Consider the following 21544-nt stretch of genomic DNA (forward strand, 5'->3'; position numbering starts at 1 on the left):
TTTAGACAGGGGAAGACAGATGTACACACCTGAGATTCGGTGGGAAATGATGGGATGAGGAATGATGGGAAATCAGGAAGGGCCATGTAGCATACTGTGAATGGGATTTTCAAGTTCAAAATGTTTGAAAGCTTTTAGTTTTTACTATTTGAAATAAGAACTTGGAACAATTCTGAAAACTTAAACCTAGACTTGAAATAATTTTTTCTAAAATTTTTCTAAGCAAAGGAACTCAACAATTACTTGATTTCTATTCTAAAATAAATTTATTTCTTACAAGACATAGCAAAATCCATGGTTTTGTTCAAAATGTGAGCTTTACAGAACACAGTACAAAAAAATACATTTCCAAAAAAAAGCATCTCCATGAATGTCAAAAACAGCATCATTACTGTGGTAAGTTTCATCACAAAAATCTCTTGACAGCACAGGTTTTAGTGAAGATTATAAAGCAGTTTCAACTACACTGTTTCCATTAATATAACAATCTCAGGACAACCAAATCCAGAGGCAGTGACTGGAAGGCTATTATAGAAAACTAATAAGCTTTCTTGAGCAGACATGTTATTCACAGACATCCTGCTGAATCTAATTTTTTTTTATATTGTTTTAAAGATAACCTACAGGTCAAATGCATGGGAATACATTAAATTTTCACTCTCATCTTTCTAAATAATGTATTTAAAAGGCTGTCATTTCTAAGTCTTGGGTCTTGGGCTTCATTTAGTATTGGGTCTGAAGGGAAAAGGAGTGAACATGTAAACCCACTGGTTTTCAGTTTCACATATATAATTCTTGTCACATGCCCCCTTTAGAAAAAAACCAGTAAAATGTATTTTCTCTCCTCATTCTTTCTCATGGCTCAGAAAACTTAGCAGTAATTGAATTATCATGTCTGATATGGAAATATTCGTCCTTTCCCAAAGTATTTACAAATTTAACATTATGGAAAAAATAATGCAAATGTTATGATTTCTTGTTTTATGTAAATAATTATGACAGTAATAACAACAGTAATACTAGCAGTAGTAATATCCTTGAAGCAGCTTGAGATGGCTAATGGAATAATGTAAACAGCCAATAAATCGTGAAGCAGTTACATTTCTTGGTATCCGTAATCAGTCCAAGGCAAATTAAAGGTTTATGAAATAACTAAAACCAGCAACTGCAAAACTTTACATCATTCCTGTGTGCCACAAGTTATTGATTCTCGTTTTTCTCATGTCATGTTTTTGTTTTTATCATTTTTTAGATTCCAAGGAGTGTGAGCATTAAGCCTGAGACTGTGGTAGTGTGCAGAAAGCCCTAAAAGTGGTGCTCAGCTTGTTTGAACAGGGATATCTACACCAGCACTGACAATTCTGTAGTAATACTGATCTCAGTTTGCAGGTGAGCTGTTCAAGCTATTTGGAAAAAAAAAATAAAATGCTGTGAATCAAAGTAGACACTCTGCTACCTGCAGGGAAAACCAGAAGCTACTAAGCTGCCCTGGAGGACTGTCTTGCTCTGTTTTTAGCAATACTGAGTTGAAAGAAATACATTTTGTTTATTATTTTACACAAAGCCACAATAAGAGTTTATCCAATGGAGTCTACTCTATTTATCTTTGGTTTTAAAGTGTATCTAATAAAGTAATGTAGAAAAATACTCGAAGGGTGCATTACTTAATTTAATTCAAGTAAATACATTATGTTTATAAGAGAAGTTCTAACAGTTAAGTTTAAAATTATATTTACTTTACCAATTTACTTTATTGCTGCAAGTCTGCAAGCATGTCAGAATGCTTTTTAATATTCTATGCAGGAGGAAATCTGTATTAAAGCAAAATAAAAACTTGCAATCAGAAAAATTCATATACTAGGTTAGTGACCTCTCAATTTAAAACAAAAAGCAGACAGGTCAGGTCTCATCCAACCCACTGCGTTGTTTCTAGTGTGAAAAAGTCACTAGAGAACTTGGTCTGATCTCCTGTGAGCTAACAGAAAACAAAATTCTCAGATATTCTTCCACCTTTATACCTCTTTTGGTAAAGAAAGAGTTTAGCCATACCATGCAATTAAAAAAAAAGAAAAACAGAACACTAAACCTCCAGGCAATGGCCCCTAGAAACAAAATTCCTAATGATATGATCTCTAGATGACAAAAAATAAAAAGGTTTGAAAAATAAAATAGGCTCTTTCCTCGTAGTGAAATTTTTTTGGTTGTTGTTTAATTAAAGTACATGCTGTGCATGAATATGTAAGTATGCACAGATCCTAATCTGACTGACTTTTATGTGGCAAATTGCCTCCCAAAAATAAATGCATAGATAGCCAGACCATATTGAATTTTCTCATGTACAAAACCAAGTTGCTTTCAGTTATTTATTTTTACCTGCAAGAAACCAATTGCTTTAACAACCACTTTGAATTGAGAATAAATATACAAAATTGTTACAGTAATTGCACATCTTATGCATCTGAGTTGACAAGCAGCACATTTTCCATGTCAGGCACCGACTGACCAGAGCATTAACTAATGTTATTGGAACCCACGTTGTTCAAAACCTATCTCTTTGCAAATGGTTCTTCAGACTCTAAACACTGAGTTGAAAACTCTTTCATATCTGAACTCACTAAAAAAACTCATATAAAAAGATGTTTTCTTTTTTTCTGTTAAAGAAGAGACCCTGCTTTCAAGACGATACTGTAGCTAGAATTTTTTGATTCAACCCTGTAAATGCAGATGTATTACGTGAAAACTTTTTGTCTGTGTTAAACAAAAAGCTTTTAGGTCACTTACAGCACTAAAGCAGTTTTAATATTCCACTTTGCAGAATTCTTTGTATTTTGATCTCTTTTTGAATCCAAAAACCTTTTGGAAAAAGGTTTCCAAAAAGCACATTTACATTAATTATGTAATACTCTACGTTCTCTACGTCTATTTTGAGAAATAAACGTGATCAACATTCAAGATCAAGCAGGAAAAATGAATGTTCCAATGACTAAAGTACAGCAAGATGCCTGTTTGTGATTCCTGTCAATGATGGTGCACACAGAAGCGCTGTTTCCTTAGAACAGACCTTCAAAAACAACAGATTAGTTATAGATGTCTCAACAATTTTTTACACTGTATTTTAAACATACTCACATGCCAAAAGGGTAGGCACCTCCAGAACATTTAAACTACACTTAGCTGGAAGTGTCAACACAGTGAATATTCAGCTAATTGATATTTCTGACTACAGAAGCCACTGTGAATCTGGTGTGATAGAGCATTTGGAATAAAACAAACTTTCTTTCGAGAACAAGTGAAGTCAGAGTTGTACAAGACACTTATCAAAGTGGAATTGACATCTGTATTTATACAGTGTTCACTTTTTTCCCCTTTTTTCCTCACTCCATTTTCCCTCTACTTTACATAACAGTATTAATAACAGTATAAAATTCCTGAGTCACCCTCTCATTATTTAAAAAAATTGCACTGTAGGACCTTGATATCAGTAACATCAACTCTGAGATGCATCACGTCAGATATCCTAAACAAATAATCTCTATTGGTTCCCTGAAAATCAGACCATTGTTACTGAAATCCCAAAACACTGACTTAAAACCAAAATTTATCTTCACACATTTGAAAAGACCCCTTTTGATTACAGACCAGGATTTTCAGATAGGGAGCACCATTAGATATTTAAAGTACTGGGACATCAGCACTTCCTTAAAAATTGAACTGGCTACTCACAAGATGAGACCTTCAGCAATTTATAATCTCAGTTCTAAATAAAATGGCCTTAACCCACAACAGCAACAAAACTGAAGGGAAATCATACTTAGTCTACATAAAATACTCAACCTATCCCATACTACTGTAGTTCAACACACACAATTATTGATGTTTTGACAATTTAGTAATTATTCATGCAATTATAATTTAAATTTATTAATTGACTAGCTCATTTTTCTGTATTTTATTTTTATCAGCTGTAATTAACATTTCATAAGAACTAATGTTTATAGATTACAAAGATTACATGAAGCAATTAACACATTCTGGAATATTATTACCCAGAGAAAACAAACATCAAACACGATTCAATAAACACAAGTTTCCATAATACAAGAATTAATTCAATCATTTTGGCATCAAATAGGTAAAATGTTATATATATAATATATATACAGTTCTGATGCACCCCATTACCAACAGAGCACCTTGGGAGCTCTCAGAAGCACCTGCACTGCTGCTGTTGTCTTCCTCTACCGTGAGCTCGTAATTAGATGGAGCAGCACCAACGCACCTCTGCTCAATGACCTCATTGCCATGAATTTCACTGCACATAAGTTTATTCTGCTTGCCTCCACACCTACACAAGGCAGAGCCTCTACTCAAGAGCTTCTCTATGAAATACAAGAAGTAACAGGTCCTCAGGTTTGGAAGTTTTTCTTTTATTTGCTTGCCTGGGGGTTTCTTTGTCCAGGGAGAACACGAGTTCAAATTATGGCCTCTACAGCAAATGAGCTTTAGCTACATCCACTTTTTCCCCCACAATACACCTTTACCTCTTATTTACTTATGTCCCTTACATATTTCTTCCAATGGTTATACTAAAAACACCAATTATTGACTGACTGACACTAAAGATAGCCCTACAACAGATTCTTCTCTAGGAACCCAAGATAATGTGAGGAGCCAAATAATATCCAGGAAGAATAAAATGGCATGGCATGGAATTAATACAATCTTCTATGTCTTTCAATTTTATTTTTTTCTCTCAGTAGCTGTTCCTTCAAATTTCTGACCTTTTTCTTTTGTTGTTTCTTTAACACAGGAAACAAAGGGAGGCAAAAGTTCTATAAACTACCAAATTAATTTATGTGGAAGGAATAAAAATTTGTAGAAAAATGACATAAAAACTAAAAAATTACATTAAAAGAAAAATGAAAATCTGTCATTTTCAATTCAAATATTTTATAGCAAACTACATTTTCAAAAAATAAATTTTAATGGGGGTTTTAAAATTAATTAATTTAAAATTAAGTTAATTAAATTTTAATTTAATTTATAATTAAATTAAAACAATTACATTTATTTTAAATTTTTAATTATTTTTAATTTAATTTTAAATTTAATTTAAATTTTAAATTAAGTTTAATTTTAATTAATAATTAAGTTTAGAATCCTAATCTTAAAACAAACCAATCCAAAGTCTTTCCGGGACCACTGTATAGTAAATCCTGGTAAATATCAAAGAAGAATAGCTCAAACTGACAGGAAAGGTAGTTGTTTTGGGAAACTTTCCATTTTGGCAGTGTTAGGTTTATGGTTGAATTAGATGACCTTTTAGGACTTTACCAACCTAAATGATTCTATAACTCTAAATTTAAAAAAATCCAACATAGGTGTAGGATGAAAATCTTTCTTCTCTCTCATGGCAAAGAAAATTCAGTTTAGCAATAAAACTCAAAATACATTTATTATCACATTTACGTACTGCCAGAATGAGGTATTTACAGCCTGAATAATAAAAGTGTAGAATACACATATGAACAAATCCTACTGCAGTTTGAAACATGATTCTTTTACATGAAATAAATACTAAATCTAAGAACAAACACTTCTCAAAATTTACCTGCATCATTTATTCATAAGTAGAAAATAAATGGAAAACAAGACATCCTCTTTGTAATATCAATACATCTATGAACTCAATTTTTTGTCATGCTTTTCATCTTTTTCTGTCAGATAATGATTATGCTGTATGTCATAAAATTTTGCTTCTCCAAAACAACAGAAAAGATAAAACTGTCATAAGAAAAGAAAAAAAAAAAATCACTTTTTTTCTTCCCATCCATCATGAAAGAGAACTAGTGTTTAACATTTGGGTATAAAAAAATACCCAAAATAAAAAAGTACAGCTGGTGTAGCTCTCTCTTCTTACTGTACTGTGGGCTTTTTAAAATACCTTACAAAAACCAATACCTCAATTATATAAATTGCAGCCTACAGGGTTAATAAGTAAATATTGTCAGTGTCAATGCAGATTGAAAAAGAAACAAAAATTGAAATATTGAGCACAGAAATAGAAAACTGACACTTCATCAGAAAAAACAGATCTTCAGGTTCAAAGAATGAATTCCAAACACTTCTATTTAAACAATGATTAGTTATTAGAGAAATCACAGACAACTGATCTAGTACAGAAGTTGTACCTTTCATACCACTGATTTATTCTAAAAAATTAGGGCAAGAAAAGTTAGGGTGTATTTTCTTTAGAAGGAGGGAAAAAACCTAGAAGCACAGAACATCAGAGACGAATCAAAGATGAAAAAAGCTAACAAAAATATCATAGCAAATGTTTCCATTTCCATTCCAAATTTCAAGGAACACAGACATGGGACTTCTGTAACCCCCCAGCACAAAATCACACAGCAGCCTAAGACATGCTGCTGGCAAGATTATGCTCTTCACCTTCAGTTTAAATTTCCCCTTCTTAACCTTATCCTATTACTCCCATCTCATACTTCATGAAAAGGCCAGGGGCAGGGAATAACAGATTAACCCCAGAGATAATTAGCCGAACAAGGTCACAAGCAGTTTTCTTTCTCAGTCAGCAGAGTCAACACAAGTGATTACGGTCAGCATCCCCACACAGCCATCTTTGACCATGTACCCATTTTAAAGAAATTGATAGGACTGCCATTCCTAAGAGAAAGATTTGAACACATCTGAGATTGCAGCAGGGTGCCTGGTTCAACCAGTTGTCTCCATCTCCTGTGGAACAAACACTGCACTGCAGCCTGTCTGTTGATTAATCTTGAGAAAAAAACTAGGTCTTCTGCTATATTTTATCCTCCTTCCTTGTATTAATTATCCTAAGTTATTAACTCATTCCACTATCAGCCAGGATAAGTCTAACACCTTTGTCTCTAGAGAACTGAAGCACCTTACTATTTTAAGTGAAACTTCCTCTCAAGTGTTCATTAGTTCATATTAATGAGGCTGAAATAACATAGTAGAAAATACTTTCACAAAGTTATATGGAAGTTACATACAACACAGGATGTATGTAAAGACAGTGCTTTAACCTATACAATAATTATGATTCCTTTTCTGCTCCCACACTTTCTGTTGCCGTTTTTTGTTTAAAGGGAACACCACAATTCCAGCTGCAATGACAAGTATATTCATTAACACTGACAATACAAAACAGAGACAGTAGATGATTTCAGAGACTTCCCAAACTGTATTTTTGGAAGAATCTGCTTATAAAGGTTATACTTTATTTGAAAGTCTGATATCTCCCCAGACCCTATTCCACCTCAGCTCTCCACCAAAATCACATGAAAAGGGAAATCATACATGCTGCAGATTTCCAGAGGCCCTACTAATCTTCTGTGCTACCGACACCTCTATGAGATAAAAGGAAGAAGGCTGGAGAGCTGCGAGGAGGACTCAAGCTGCCTCTATAGCCAGGCTAGGTGCTCAGATGACAGCCCTGCTATGTGCAGGCTCATTATCTGCAGGAAAGCCAGCCCACAGCCTGGGTGGAACACAGTGCAGAACATGTGCTGATGTGGATCCACAACACCTGGGCACAGCACTGCAGTGGGAGCACAGCTGCAGAGATGTGCTGCACTGTGTAGCCTTCTAGGACACAAAACCAACGCCAAATCAATTGTAGTGTTGGGTAAGCTTTTACTGAGGACAGCAAAGCAGAAGAATACATTAGGGATTCATCTAGGGAGGTACACAGCTCCCTGCAGCTTTGCTGCTTTCTCCTTCTTCCGCCCCTGTCTGTAACAAAACTCATGTACTAATATGAATGCAGGAAATGGCTTCTAGGTGTGCACGTAAAACCCTGTTTTCCTCTTAAGAATATATTTCGGAATGTATTTTGCAGTAATCATTACTTCGCAAACCACTTCAGAATGAAAATGAGTCCTCTTGCAGAAACTGCACAAATTTACATGATTAACTAAAATCTAAACTAGCAGGATTGAAATATATATATACTACACAAACTTACATGCACATTATTCACATATTTGCAAGCATGCAAATGGTATCAGTATAGACTATTTAAACAAATTATGCATACATATTTCTGCTTACTGCACTGAGTTATACAAACTGCAATAGTCAGCACACTAGAGAGCTTATCTTAAACTGTTTCTGGATCTTGTAGTTCTAGTAGTATTGGACAGCAAAATACCATACAAATACTAGGGAGCCTCAGGAATGAGAATATAAATAAACTTGCAATTTAACTTAAACATTTAGTATTACCTTGAGATTTCGAACAAGATAAAGTTGCATTATCATATTCTACCACTAGCTTTTTTCCTTTTTTATTTTTTCATTTTTTTTTAACATGATATGCTTTCATAGTTTTCCTTGCTGGTTACTCTGGCAATAAATGAATGAGCAGAGACATTTCTTTGATGCTTCCCATCATCCTGACCTCCCCACTACAGTGTACGTGTTCATTTAATGATGGAACTGAAGGCTTCACTGAGCTAGAATGAGAATAACTCATTTCACCTTATAAAAAAAACTTAGGTTAATTACTTGGCCCCATCTGATTTTCTCATTTTCAAGAACTCATTTGCCAGATAGAAACTAAATGGTGATCTGGCAATTCCCTCTTGTTTCAGTATCTGTAACCCTATTTCACATAACCTGGAGTTCTACATACTTTAAACTAAATATAAAAGTTTTATGAATGCATGAAAAATTGCTAGAAAAATAATTTCTTGAACTTTCAGTCAAAAGTTATGTGAACATCTATAATGTAGTCAGACATAGGCCTTGTCTTCAAAACTAAAAAAAATTAGTAGGTGTTTAAGTCTATCTTGAAATGATGCTCCTTTTCCCTAAGTGAAAGATTTATGAGAGCTTCAATTATACAAAAAGGAAACAAATTACGAATAATTTATATTAAATGGATTTGAACCAATCTTGTCAGCATATGTTACTGTGAGACACAAGATGCATGAAATGTTCTGGGGAAAATAAAGGATTGAATACAACCTATTCATACAGTTACATGGACATTTAACACATTTTATGTCAATGTCTTATAGCAACTTTATCTAGGGAAAAACATTTTATTGCAAATTTCACTGATTATAAATGCAGAATCATAACAGCTAAAAAAATGAAATATAATTTGAGTTAAAAAGCTAAGTAAAACATGACTATAATAACAATAATAATATTAATAATGATAATGACAATATTAAAATCTTATTGCCTTATTGAATCCAGCATTCAGATAAGCTTTTCTTTTTTTCTTTTATATTTAAGTTATTTTTATGCATACAGATTCCAAGTACAATTAATTTTCTATGTAGCCTCAATTTTTGGTTAGAAAAAGCAAAATGAAAATTCTTTAAGCGTGGACTGTCATTTTAAGCCTGCCATAGGGGAAGTCTAACTGAAATCACTGGTCAAATATGTAAAAACTTGACTGCATCTTTCTCGCTCTTAAATAATTGACACTGGGGGAGAGTTACCCAAAAGCTTTGGACTGCATCTACCCTGCTCTAATTGTTTATGCATGCACAGAAAAGGAACACAAATGAACTCTTAGCAACTTTACATCCTTATTAACACATTCATGGTGAGAACGTAGAAGGTGATGGTAACCAAGGTTACGACTGCTAATTGGCTTTAAATATAAAGAAAATCAACAAGATTGGCCTGGGGTGGCATGGCTCCTGAGGCCACTGACAGCTTAGGCTGATCCTGTAAATTGTAAAGCAATACATCGTTAAAACAATTGCCCTGCTGGGCAGCGTGCTGCATTGTGCAGAAGGATGTGGAACACCCACAGTACAAGGAGCAGCTTTCATAACTTTAACATGGACAGATACTTAGGGAAATCATGCAATTAATTAGACTGGTGAACAATTCTGCACCTTTTCAAAATTCCATTTCTCTGTATAATCTCTCTGTTCCATAGTTTTACTCACAGATACACACTGTTTGGCTATTACATTAACGTTACTACTATATTTTTAAAACTGGTGTCTATCGAGACTTTTGTTTGGTATGGTATTGTGGATTTCCTAGCTGGTTCTGCAGCCTCATTCATGAAATCTACTCAACAGTTAAACAAATAAGATGATAATTCAGAAGAAACCAACTCCATATTCTTAGATAATTACTCTTTTCTCACATCTAGTTTTTGAGTTTTATATTACCTGGCTTTCTTGTAACATATTAAAATACAGATCCTAAACATCCCATCACTTTCTGTCAGACTAACAGTTCAAGGCTTGCAGTATTAAAGGAAACCTAGATGTACCCTATTTCACAGGATTTTCATCAAGGAATTACATTACCTTGATGAATATCAGGCAGCCACACACTTCAAACTCAGATGAAGAAATCTTGCTTGTTCTGAAATTGTTTGGGTGTTTAGATAAAGATCCCAGATTTAAAGAATGGTTAGGGTTAGTTGGGACCTTTAAAGACCATCCAGTGATAAATCATTCTTACACTATTACAACTCTCACATAGTTAACATAACTTTTTAACATAAATCCCAGCTACTCGCTGCATCATCACTGGAGGAAAACCTGTACTTGTTTTGGCTGGAATAGAGTTAAATTTCATTATCGTAGCTGGCACGGGGCTATGTTTCCAACTTTTGCTGGAAATAGTGATCATAACTCAGGGTTGTTTCACTTTTTTGCTAAGCAAGCCTCACATCAAGAACTTTTCTGCTCCTCACCCCACCTCACCATCGAGGAGACTGAGGGGGCACAAGGAGTTGGGAGGGGACATAGCAAGGAGGGACAATCCCAGCTGACCAAAGGGACACATCGTGTTCTGTGGTGTCATGCTCAGCATATAAATCTCAAAGGAGGAGGAGGAGGAGGAAGCAGAAATATTCAGAGTGGCATTTTTCTTCCCAAGTAACCATTACTCAGGATGGAGCCTGGCTTTCCTGGGGATGGCAGAACACCTGACTGCCCATGGGAAGCAGTGGATAAATTCCTTACTTTGCCTTCATGAGTGGCTTTTGCCTTGCCAATTAAACTGCCTTTATCTCAACCCATGATTTTTCTCACATTTCCCCTCTGCTTCTCTTCCCCCTGCCACTGATGGAGTGAGAAAGCAGTCATAGGGGGCCGAGCTGTCTGTCAGGGTGAACAGCAAAAAACCTCAAACCCTCTCACTTTTCCCTGTTTGTTTAATTGTATTTTGGATGACCATCAACTATTATTAGCTTGCTTGGTCAAAAATCAGATGCGGCAACATGGGATCTACCATGCTATTTAAAGGTCAATCAGATAATTCATGATCATATTTTATGCTCTCTTGGAGAAAGAAGATGGCATCATTTGGTCACATAAAGAGAAACCCTTCCTTAGAGCTAAATTTGAGAGCTCGATTATTTGCCACGACTTCTACATGTCATTTGCATGTTGGAACACAAATTATCTATTTACTCACTTGACTATACTTCCACATATATTCACCTATAATTCTGGTTGGGAATACAACAGGGAAAAGTGGTTTATACTAATGACTACATTTCAGCACTACATGCTGCTCTTGTGCCATTAGCTTCGTGCATTTCACATGATGTACTGGATTAAGGACCAGTCCATGCCCTAGGCAGAAGAGGCTGCAAATAACAATTGGAAACATAGATTATAATAATGCTCAGGTTTTGAGTTAGGACCCAGAGAAATACTAGATGCTCTGCAAAGACAGTCAGACACTGAACTGCTTCTAGGCAAACTGCTTAATCAATGTTAATACATATTTACATATTCCCATCAAAATCATTTGAACTCACCACATATACATATGCTTATAGAATCACAGTATAAATAGATACTGTCAGCACAGACTGATTAATGAAGAAATAATTTTAAATTTCTTATTTTCAATTATATCCATTATCTTCTCAGAAGACAAAAACTCTGCAAATACTATTGCATATAATTATGAGCTTTCAAGATCTAGATTGTTTTCAAGTAAAGAAAAAACCATTACTATTCTTTCCCCAATTCCAGAAAATATCAGAGAAAGGGAAAAATGAAAAATATAGGAATTTGCATATTGCCTGATGAATAGAAAATGATAGAAGAGCATCAATAATTTGAATGTATGCAGTCCTCATGTATTAGAGGTCAACATAATCTAGAGGTTTGGTGTCAAAACTAAAATAGCAGCTACAAAAAAGTATCAATAAAGTGATTCTAAATCTACTCAGCATGAAAAATGTGCTACTGGACAGGCAATAGTGTTGGAAAATTGTTAGGAACAGAAAGTTTGATCCGGAATATGCTGCAAAACTGGTCATTCCTGTTCAAACTGGAGCAGGAATAGACAAGACCTTTTAAGATACTCCTGGGAACATGGAAACTATGACGAAAAGGGGAAGTTGTATTACAAGTCTCTCAAAATACGATGAACATTACAAAGGATGAATCTTCAACATTTAGAAACAATGTATATAGAAACAAACTGATAATAAATTTAGCTTGATAAAGAGATGAAGCTATCAGAGAAGCAAAGTCAATTCCAGGTTTATGTTCCACTACACCAAGTTAATGGACTATATGAAATTATTTTCAGTATTAAAAAAGGTTACTCACTATGAATCTAAAACTATCAATACACATCCCCAAATCCAATAAACTCCTATGTTAAACAATCTTTTTGAAAACATATTATGGCTCCTTTGATGACAGAATGATTCAAAAGTTTCAAAGTTTTGCTTATAAACAAGAAGCTAGAGGACCACCTAAAACTGAATGCAAAGGTTTTAATCTTCAAATAAAGTAGACTAAGGTGATAAAGCTTGAAGATATTATTATAATTAAGTTGACAACAATAACAGAAAAATGTTTCCAAGAATCCTTAGTTGAGTTCTGCTAAAATATTTCAAAATTTATTCAATTTCAAATAAATTGATTTAATATTTTATTTCAATGAAGCTAATCTTAACATCTTAACATCAAATAAAATGGTGCAACTGATTTTATTAAAGTCTTTAAATACGTTCCATGTTTTCATGAACTTAATTATTCTGTATTTTTTCCTCCACTGCTGTTCTGTATTCCATTTACTTGCTTAATGAAAAAAGCAATTTCTTAATGGTCATAACCTGCTTTCTGCTCCTTAAGCTTCCTTCTGTTTTTCACAGAGAAAAATTTATTTCCATAAAAATGGACTGGGAAGCTTGCCACATGAGGAAAGGCTGAGAGAACTGGGTTTGTTCAGCCTCAAGGCTGAAAGGAAAGCTTAGGGGAGACATCATAATCATGTTCCAGTATTTCAAGGGCGGCTACAAAGAAGATGAAGACTCCTTTTTACAAGGAGTTAGAAGGAAAAGACAAGAAATAATGGGTACAACTTGGGAACAGTTTGGGCACACTGATTAGACACAAGAGGAAAACACTTTGCAATGAGAACAATGAGGCACTGAAATAACCTCTGAAGGGAAGGTGCTGGATGGATGCTGCTCAAAATTTTAACGGCTGAGCAGGACAGTGTGCTGTGCCATCTTCTCTATATGGTGCTTATGCCAAGAAAGGTTGGACCAGATGATCCTTGAGATTCCTTCCATCCTGGTATTCTACGATTCTGTGAAAAATCAATGAGAGTTGCTTGCAATTTTCAGATCATTTTCCTTCAGGAAAGTGGCATTATGAAATGCCCACTCTGGGGTTTAGGTTTAAATAGGAAGTATTTTTTAATGCCTTAGCTGAAGTTCTGAGATAAAGAAGACATTCTGCTGAATCAGAAGTGTACACAAAAGGATATGGCAGAGGTAAAAAAAAACGAGGCAGTCTACATTCCACTTTGCTTCCTTCCAAACCCAGACTTGCCACCTACAGAATAAGGAAGCAAAGAGCTGTGTCTTCATGACACAGACTCACATGGGCACAAGACTCACCAAATAAACCCATACTAAGGGAATCAGGTCCACAGTGGAGCTGCAATGCACTGAAAAATGAAATTTAATTCAGAAAAAAGACGCTTGAATAGCTCATCAGAAGTGGCTTTGTACACTTAGAACAAATAATCTGCTATATTCTTTATTTTCTGCTGTTTCATTATTTTTCAGTTTCCAGTGCTAAAGTCTGTATCTTCACTCAAGATCAGCCAAAAAATTTTTCAATATTGAAAAGGCAACGACTACTAAGCAAAACCAAAACTGATGTCAAACAAAATTTCAGATTAAAAATGTTCACAAGTGAAATAAGGATTTTCAGTCAACATCCTGCAAATTGGAAAGACGTTGCCAGCAACAGCTTATACTGAATATGATTTTCTTCACATGTGAGGGATAGAAAAAGTCACGGTTGAGAGAGTGGGAAGCAAAAGAAAATGAAAAGGAAAGCTTGGCAGGCCTCAAGAGACATTGTTTTATTTCCTGTTGTGAAGATTGTTCTACAGCCAAGCACCATATTAAATGACACACAGTATCTTTCCCAGTAGTTTATTTCTCTGGCTTTCTTACATGCTTCATCAACTAAGCAGCAGTCCACATGCAAACTTATTTTTGAACCAGTTTTAATATTAATAGGGTTAAAAGATGCTAAGTCTCTGGATCCACCAGTTCTGAACTGTATTTCCAGTTCATCATTTCTAAATCCCATCTGGTAGATTGGAATGCTTATCTCATGAATATCAAACCAAATTATATGTTGAATAGCAGTCAAGCAGAAATCAAAATATGCAAATTTCCACATATCTCAATTCCTTAATAGCTACCTCCTATTACTGTTAATAGCTAAATAATAAAAGCATTTAAATAAAATTTAAAAATAAAATAGCAATAGTAATTAAATGTGAGGATAATATACTTGACATCTTTTTTCATAGCAGCATTGATTTTTAATTTCCTTCTATTTCTCTGAAAGTACAGTATTCTAGATGAAAATGAGCTATAACAATACTCTAGGATATATATAATGAACTATAAAATTTGCAGCTTTTAATGCTGCCTTTTTGTGTTCTCTTCTGTGGCAGAAACTTACATTGTATATTATTTACCACTGAACAAGATAATCTTGCCACATTAAGTAGGGGCTTTATTTCAGCAAAACTTCAACAGCTTTCAAGCAGACCACTGCCCCTTCACTCGGACTACCACATTTCCTCAGTGGTTAGGAACAATTATTCACCTTTTAGCTTAAATGTCATCCTTAAATGTCCATGTTTCAATAACTGCAGGGCAGTATTTCCTGATCACTCATGTTTCTTAAGATAGGGAAATACAGTGCCTATTTAACACTCATTAATGAAATTGGAGCAGGCATATTGAACTGGATATGTTTCAAATATTCAGTCTTGCTGTAGCCTGAAAATGTCAGTTGAATTAAAACAAGCAGACAAGTAGATAATTTTTGCTCTTAGAGATGGGGCAGTTGGAAGCCTTTACATACAAGTACCAGTTCTTACTCACCTGGCCAGGTCTACTGATGTAAGTGGCTTTATTTCAATGAACAAAAACTGTGGGATTAAAATTCTTATCAATGAGTAACTTTATTCAGTTTCATATGATATATTTTAATTCCACCACATAAACTGTCAACTTTACATTGCCTGAACATCTACTACCAGCTTTGCATGCAGAAACTCAACCATCTCTTGCAATAGCATGTTTAATATATGAAGATCATTTTAAAATCCAGCTGTCTAACACAAGTTTAGACACATGATACTTTGTTCCTGTTACAGGCAGGAACAAAGAGCAAATGAGGTGCCTTTAGACAATGTCCAGCTGTATTCATCAGGGACCAGATGCCATTTTTGCACTGATTATGATCACAAGGAATATAAGTGATCCATATTCGGTCATCTCCTCCTTGAAGACTTTATCATTCACAAAGCATCAACACTGATTTATAGACACAGCATGCAAGTCAGAATGAACCATGCATAGCATAAAAGACAAAAGAAGCAAACTGAAAGAGTAAACAGATGTTACATCAAAGGGTTTCACACATGGAGGAAATGCAAGCAATGGTAAACAATATGATTTTAAAAATAAATTTAACACCTCTCAAGTTCATCTGAGCATGCCACCGTCACGAAATGCAACTTTTCACTCACCAAAGTAGAGTTATGTGAAGCATCACCTGAGACCTCGGGTGTTCTTGTGCTGTTTGGAAGTCTGTGAGGGTTACGAGCTATCGCTTGGCACCAGCCCAACATTTTCTCCTTCCACTTATCCCTTCTCAATTTCTGAAATTCTGAAAATAATTTAGATTCCCTGAAACATTGACGCTTTGAATTCATTGTGGGCATGTCTCTGGATGCATGCCTTTAAAAACAGCTTTTTAAGTTATATCTGAACAAGCTAATTAACGTATTTTTAAAAGAACACATTTTTCTGAAGTATTCCAAAGTGCTGAACCATAAAGGTTAAAAAAGAGTCATGCACTTTTAGCTCACCTTACATGCATTAATACTATTTTAGTGTCAGCAAATACAGTGCCTTCTCTCCATGTTAAATCTTCCTCAAGTTGTAACTTCCAATTTAAAAAGTTATTTTAAAGGGATTTTATTACAGAATACCTCTGAGACTAGCACCATCCCAAAAACTATATGACATTTGGATACAAACCCCCACAATTCACTGAAACAAGCAGGAATAGCCCTAAAGCAGTAGCACATCCTAAATACAAATGAAGTGTGAAAACACACAAACCTGTATGTACCCATGCCCAGACACTGCAGAATACCTGGCTCATCTTGAAGGGCTATGTTAGGATGTGTTGTAAATAGCAAAAACTAATGCAGGCACAGCAGAAATAAATGCTGTGTGCCAACTGAAAATTACCCTTGAATTTACTTTTAGTTTGTAATAACAAAATACCTTTTAATAACACTACCACATTCTGGAAATGCAGCACTAGTACAGCATGCTACTAAGTGTAAGAAACCTTCATAAGTACGTTTAAAATTTCACAATCTGGTTTTTTTCCCAACCCAAGTTGGCAATGGAGGTACTCAGTGCAAAACTTTGCTAATTAATTACAAAAAACAACTTTGAACAATTTTATTCTTAACATCTGAAGCAATTTCTACTCTGGTTGTTTGTTAACATATTGTAATTTAAAAATGTGTTCTTCTGTAGAATCATGAAACATAAAAAACAGAAAGATTAACCTAGCAGATTGAGTGCCTAGTACTCCAAATAAGGTTAACACTAGACTGAATAAAACTGGAATATAAATACAATAATGCTAAAGACCTCCCATGGCACTATGCAGCATCATTGAGTATTATGCACTTGTAACTTACATTTGTTTTTTCTGCAATACATCTCCATGCAGGACACAAATTATGTATATATTTACAGCAGATTTCATCCATCCAGGTTCTGAGTCTGACAAACTACAACCCCTTCCCAAACAATGACAGCTCTACCATTTCCACACTTAACCGTTAATATATAGTTTTCAAAGTACAAAATGCACAAAGCTGTATTCCCCACACAATCTCATGGAACTGATAGGAATAAGTGGAAATTAGCTTCATTGCACTGGAGATGATCAGGTGAGACAACTGATTAATTGATTTTTATAATTTTTTTGTCTCTTGAAATCTTAACATGAGATACAAAATCATGCTCAGTAAGTGCTCAATCAATCCTTTTTATACTGCCTGTACCTGTGAAGACAAGAAATAATCTGAATATAGGTACAGTCCTATTCTGGTCTTCTTGGCATGCAGAACCCTTTGGAAGATTCCCAACTCTTCTTTTTTTGCCCTGAGCAATCAAAATGACTGCCATTGTCCAGATCATAACTTAAAGAAGGACTTTGCTCTTGCTCATACACCTGAAGAACCACCACAAATAAATTTCCTGAAAACAATCTTAATTCATCATCTCTAGATTTGTTAAAAAATAGAAGAATTACTTCATTCATATTTTTTAATGTGAGAAAATCTTAACTTACGATTTAGCCAAGCGAAGTGACACACAATTCTTGCTCATCTTATACAATATCAATGCTAAAAAAGGGGTGGTTAAGGGTGTTAAGGATGATGTATTAAAAATCAGCCAGTTGTATGAAATAAATGCATCCTATCTCTAAAAAATGTTCACAAATCTAGCAAGTGAAAAGAATTTATATGCTTAATTCAGAAGCATAATCAGATTCAGGTAACAAAGGTTATGCTTTTTCAGTCCTTATCAAAATCTAACTGCTATCACAGAACAGCAGGAAATTGAACACAAAACACACTGTTCTTTATCTAAGTTTTGTTCTCTGTATTCAAAGATCCCCAACAGCAATCAAAGTGATGGTATTTGTCCAGCTGCATGATTTGGCAGACCATCAAAATACTCCAGGAGCAGAACTACAGGAATACTGAAATACAAATAGCCTTCAATGCTGAGCTCTGCTAAGATAAATATAGTCACTATTATTCATTATGTACCGCTTGTCTGAGTCTTACCAAGCTGTGACTTCTAATCAATTATTCTAATTTGAATAAAACCACAAACTGATGGGTTGGATGCAATAGAAATCTCTGACAGCTTCTGCTATTTCTGTGTCACAAGTAAGCCATTGGCTTTTCTTAACCAGCCTGCTGTGATTCACAAGGACAATTCAGTGTAGCTGTAAGCATAACAACATAATGACACTAAAACTTCATACAAATAAGAAGCTCAACCTCAGGTTTTAAAATTACTTCTGTACTAAAAGAAATAAATAAATTTGTATTAGAATATATGTGACTGTGTCAACAGCTGTAAAATCATAGTAATATCTCAATGCTGTGGTGGTTCACCAGTGGTTCTTTCAAGTCAGGGAGAAAAAAATTAATTTCCACATACAAATGTGGTAATTACCTGTAAAATTTTGTATCATCAGAAGTGCTGACTACCTTCTGCCCCTCCAAACAGAGGACTAATTTTTTGAGTCCAAAACTGAATTAAAATAGCATGAAAGACCATCAAGCTAGAGAAGTGTTATCTTCCTGACTGATACCTGCAGCAACCAACTAAAGTACCTATATAATACCTAGTAAAATACCTAGTTCTAGCCTCATTAAAAACAATGCAGAGACCAACAGAAAACAAGGACATATGCCCAAAAATTAGGTTGACAGCTAGAATGATGGCACCAATCAAGACCATAATGGTACCAGCTTTCTTGTATAGCTACTGGCTATACACAGTCAAACACCTCTGCATTAAGTGTATTTAAGACTCTGAATTCAAACATGCCATGTTTATTAATGACTGTTTTCAGAAGTGCTTCTAGGGCACTACTGGAAGAGTAAACCAAATTATGCACATCTAAATGCCTTTCTCTACCTGTAAAGACAAAATAGAGCTGTCACTTAACTTAGCTATGCAGCTCTTTCAAAACATCATTACAGAATCAGCACCCCTCTCTAGAGTATTAGACATTATATTATAACCAAGTTTTCTAGAATTTATAGTTTAAGTTTGCCAACTGTCAACTATGGCATATTCTTAAATTAATACCTATATTATCTAATCAATTTTCAGAAATTACTTTGATGGTCCTGTACCATAATTAACCATGTAATTATTTCCGACTAAATCCAGCCTTTGTTGATTTGTTCTTTTCTCTTATACTGCTAATATGTATTTTAAGTTGTCCTTAGTCCTCTAAGACTTTGATTCTTTTTTCTCACAACTAAGGATGCAAATTTAACTTATTAATTCAGACAATTCAATCACTGAAAATAAATACATTTAAGATGACTGGTAAAAAAATTATTGCACCTAATATTGCTTTGTTTAACCACTCCACAACTACTATGCCCAAAACATGTCAAGAAAGATCTAAAAATTTTCAAAGAAAATAGTCTTTTGGGCTACTAACAACTTAAAATTTGTGGGCATGCTTGCCCTCATAGTCATACTTGTTTGGGTTTTTTTTCCCTGCACAAGGAAGAGTATCTCTTTTGTAAACCAGAAAGCAACTTTAAATCACTCAAGGCTCTTTAGAAAAATTCCAACAGGGTTTTATCCCCATGGTAAATTTTTAGCATTGTAATGATGCCATTTTCCGTTTGTGAAGACTTGAAGAAGAAAATGCTGAGAAATGTATATCAATGGCAACTGATTTAATGTTTAAAGGACCCCCAGCTTTTATACATTTATATACTGTATAAACATCTGTATTTGCTGATGCAGTTTTTGAACTATTTTCATAAGCAACCTCTATTCCATCCTCGAATATTGCTTTGCTTTCTAAGTGGTTCTTGCTGTTAATATCACAGCTACTCTTCAAGGGAATGCTTTGCTCATCCAAGGTTAAATATCTCTGTTGAATTTTCCTCAAAAAGCAATGCAACTGTATGTGCTACGGGTGAGCAATGAAAGGGTGCCTACCCCCTCCCTCAGGACCTCTCCATGTCAATTCCAGATGCATCAGAATCCCAAGTAGAAAGGACAACAGCCTTGATACGAACATGGAGTTGAGAACAAGAACTAAGTACGTGTTTTTCAATTTGTGAGTTTGCATATATTTAGCCATACGTGATGGCCAAGCAGCGTAAATCAAAGCTTCAATCAACAATAAAGACATGACTGGTAAGTGCACCTGATAAAACATACCCAGCGCTTGGCAGATGGAAACTCTTCAGGGAAGATACAGAAATAGCAGAAAATGTTAGAAATGAAAAAATGAAGCTAAAGCATTAACTACCTCATGAAGTTATGAGGTGCATTTATGCATGCAATTATCCAAATGAACAGGGCACAGATAAGTCTTTAATGGACTTTGTTCCACTTATGCAAAATTAAAAGTTATTTCTTAATGTTTCTTCCCATTCTTATGTGATTTATTTACAGAAGAAGAAAGGTATATTATGCTGTAAAATCAAATCCACTTTGAGTCAGGCAGAGCTCACTATTGAAATACAATAAGAAGACAGACAGAATTAACTTTTTTTTAAAAGCTCAATAAAGGCTAAATACCCAAAAGACATTATTTAACCATTTAACACCACTGTATCAAAGGATAGACAATTAATACTGACGTTAAGTTAACTTCTCAGAACGAAGAGAAAATCATTGAAATACCAGAAGTATACACACCAAGATGTGCTTAAGACCATGCATGGTCCAACAGAAGAATTATCTCTCCTTTGTCAGAGAAGTATTTTTAACAGAAGTTTTTCTGTCAAATACAAAGTTTTGGGCAGTCATAAATCATCTTCTGCTGACAACCCTAAACACAGAAAGCTCTTGCTTGTGAGCAGTTCAGCTACTGCTCCTGTGAGAGGTCAATCATATAGAACCCACACAAACAGTGGTAATCACTGCTGGAAAGAAGGGCTTATCCTCTTGCTTAGATATCATTGCTCTTTGTAACACAATCTGTAACAATTCCAGCACAGGACAGGCCACTGCTATTTTATCTTTTCTGGTCTCTTCAATTTTTCTTACCTCACTTCAGATAGTTTTCAAAATCTCTTTTAGAGTCAGTAGCCATCGTTAGCATTAGTCATTTGCCCTCATATTTTAGCATGTAATTGTATAAAACATAACTTTGAATTGGTTTTTGGCTGCAAGTAGCTAATGCTTATTTTTAAT

The 21544-nt window shown here is 34.7% G+C and overlaps 1 protein-coding gene across 5 annotated transcripts in view; it reads right to left on the bottom strand.

Annotated features, from left to right (window-relative positions):
- The window catches only part of MARCHF1 (membrane associated ring-CH-type finger 1), a 227766-nt gene that overhangs the window by 74057 nt on the left and 132165 nt on the right, over nucleotides 1-21544 (bottom strand). For all 5 annotated transcript variants that reach the window (XM_019006422.1, XM_019006423.1, XM_015625093.2 and 2 more), the window contains one exon: nucleotides 16069-16208. In XM_019006422.1, coding sequence (XP_018861967.1) covers nucleotides 16069-16170 — 102 coding nt within the window. In that variant the 5' untranslated portion in view covers nucleotides 16171-16208. The remainder of the gene's footprint in view (nucleotides 1-16068; nucleotides 16209-21544) is intronic.

The sequence above is a fragment of the Parus major genome, chromosome 4 (genome assembly GCF_001522545.3).
Source record: "Parus major isolate Abel chromosome 4, Parus_major1.1, whole genome shotgun sequence".
Classification (NCBI taxonomy): Eukaryota; Metazoa; Chordata; class Aves; order Passeriformes; family Paridae; genus Parus; species Parus major.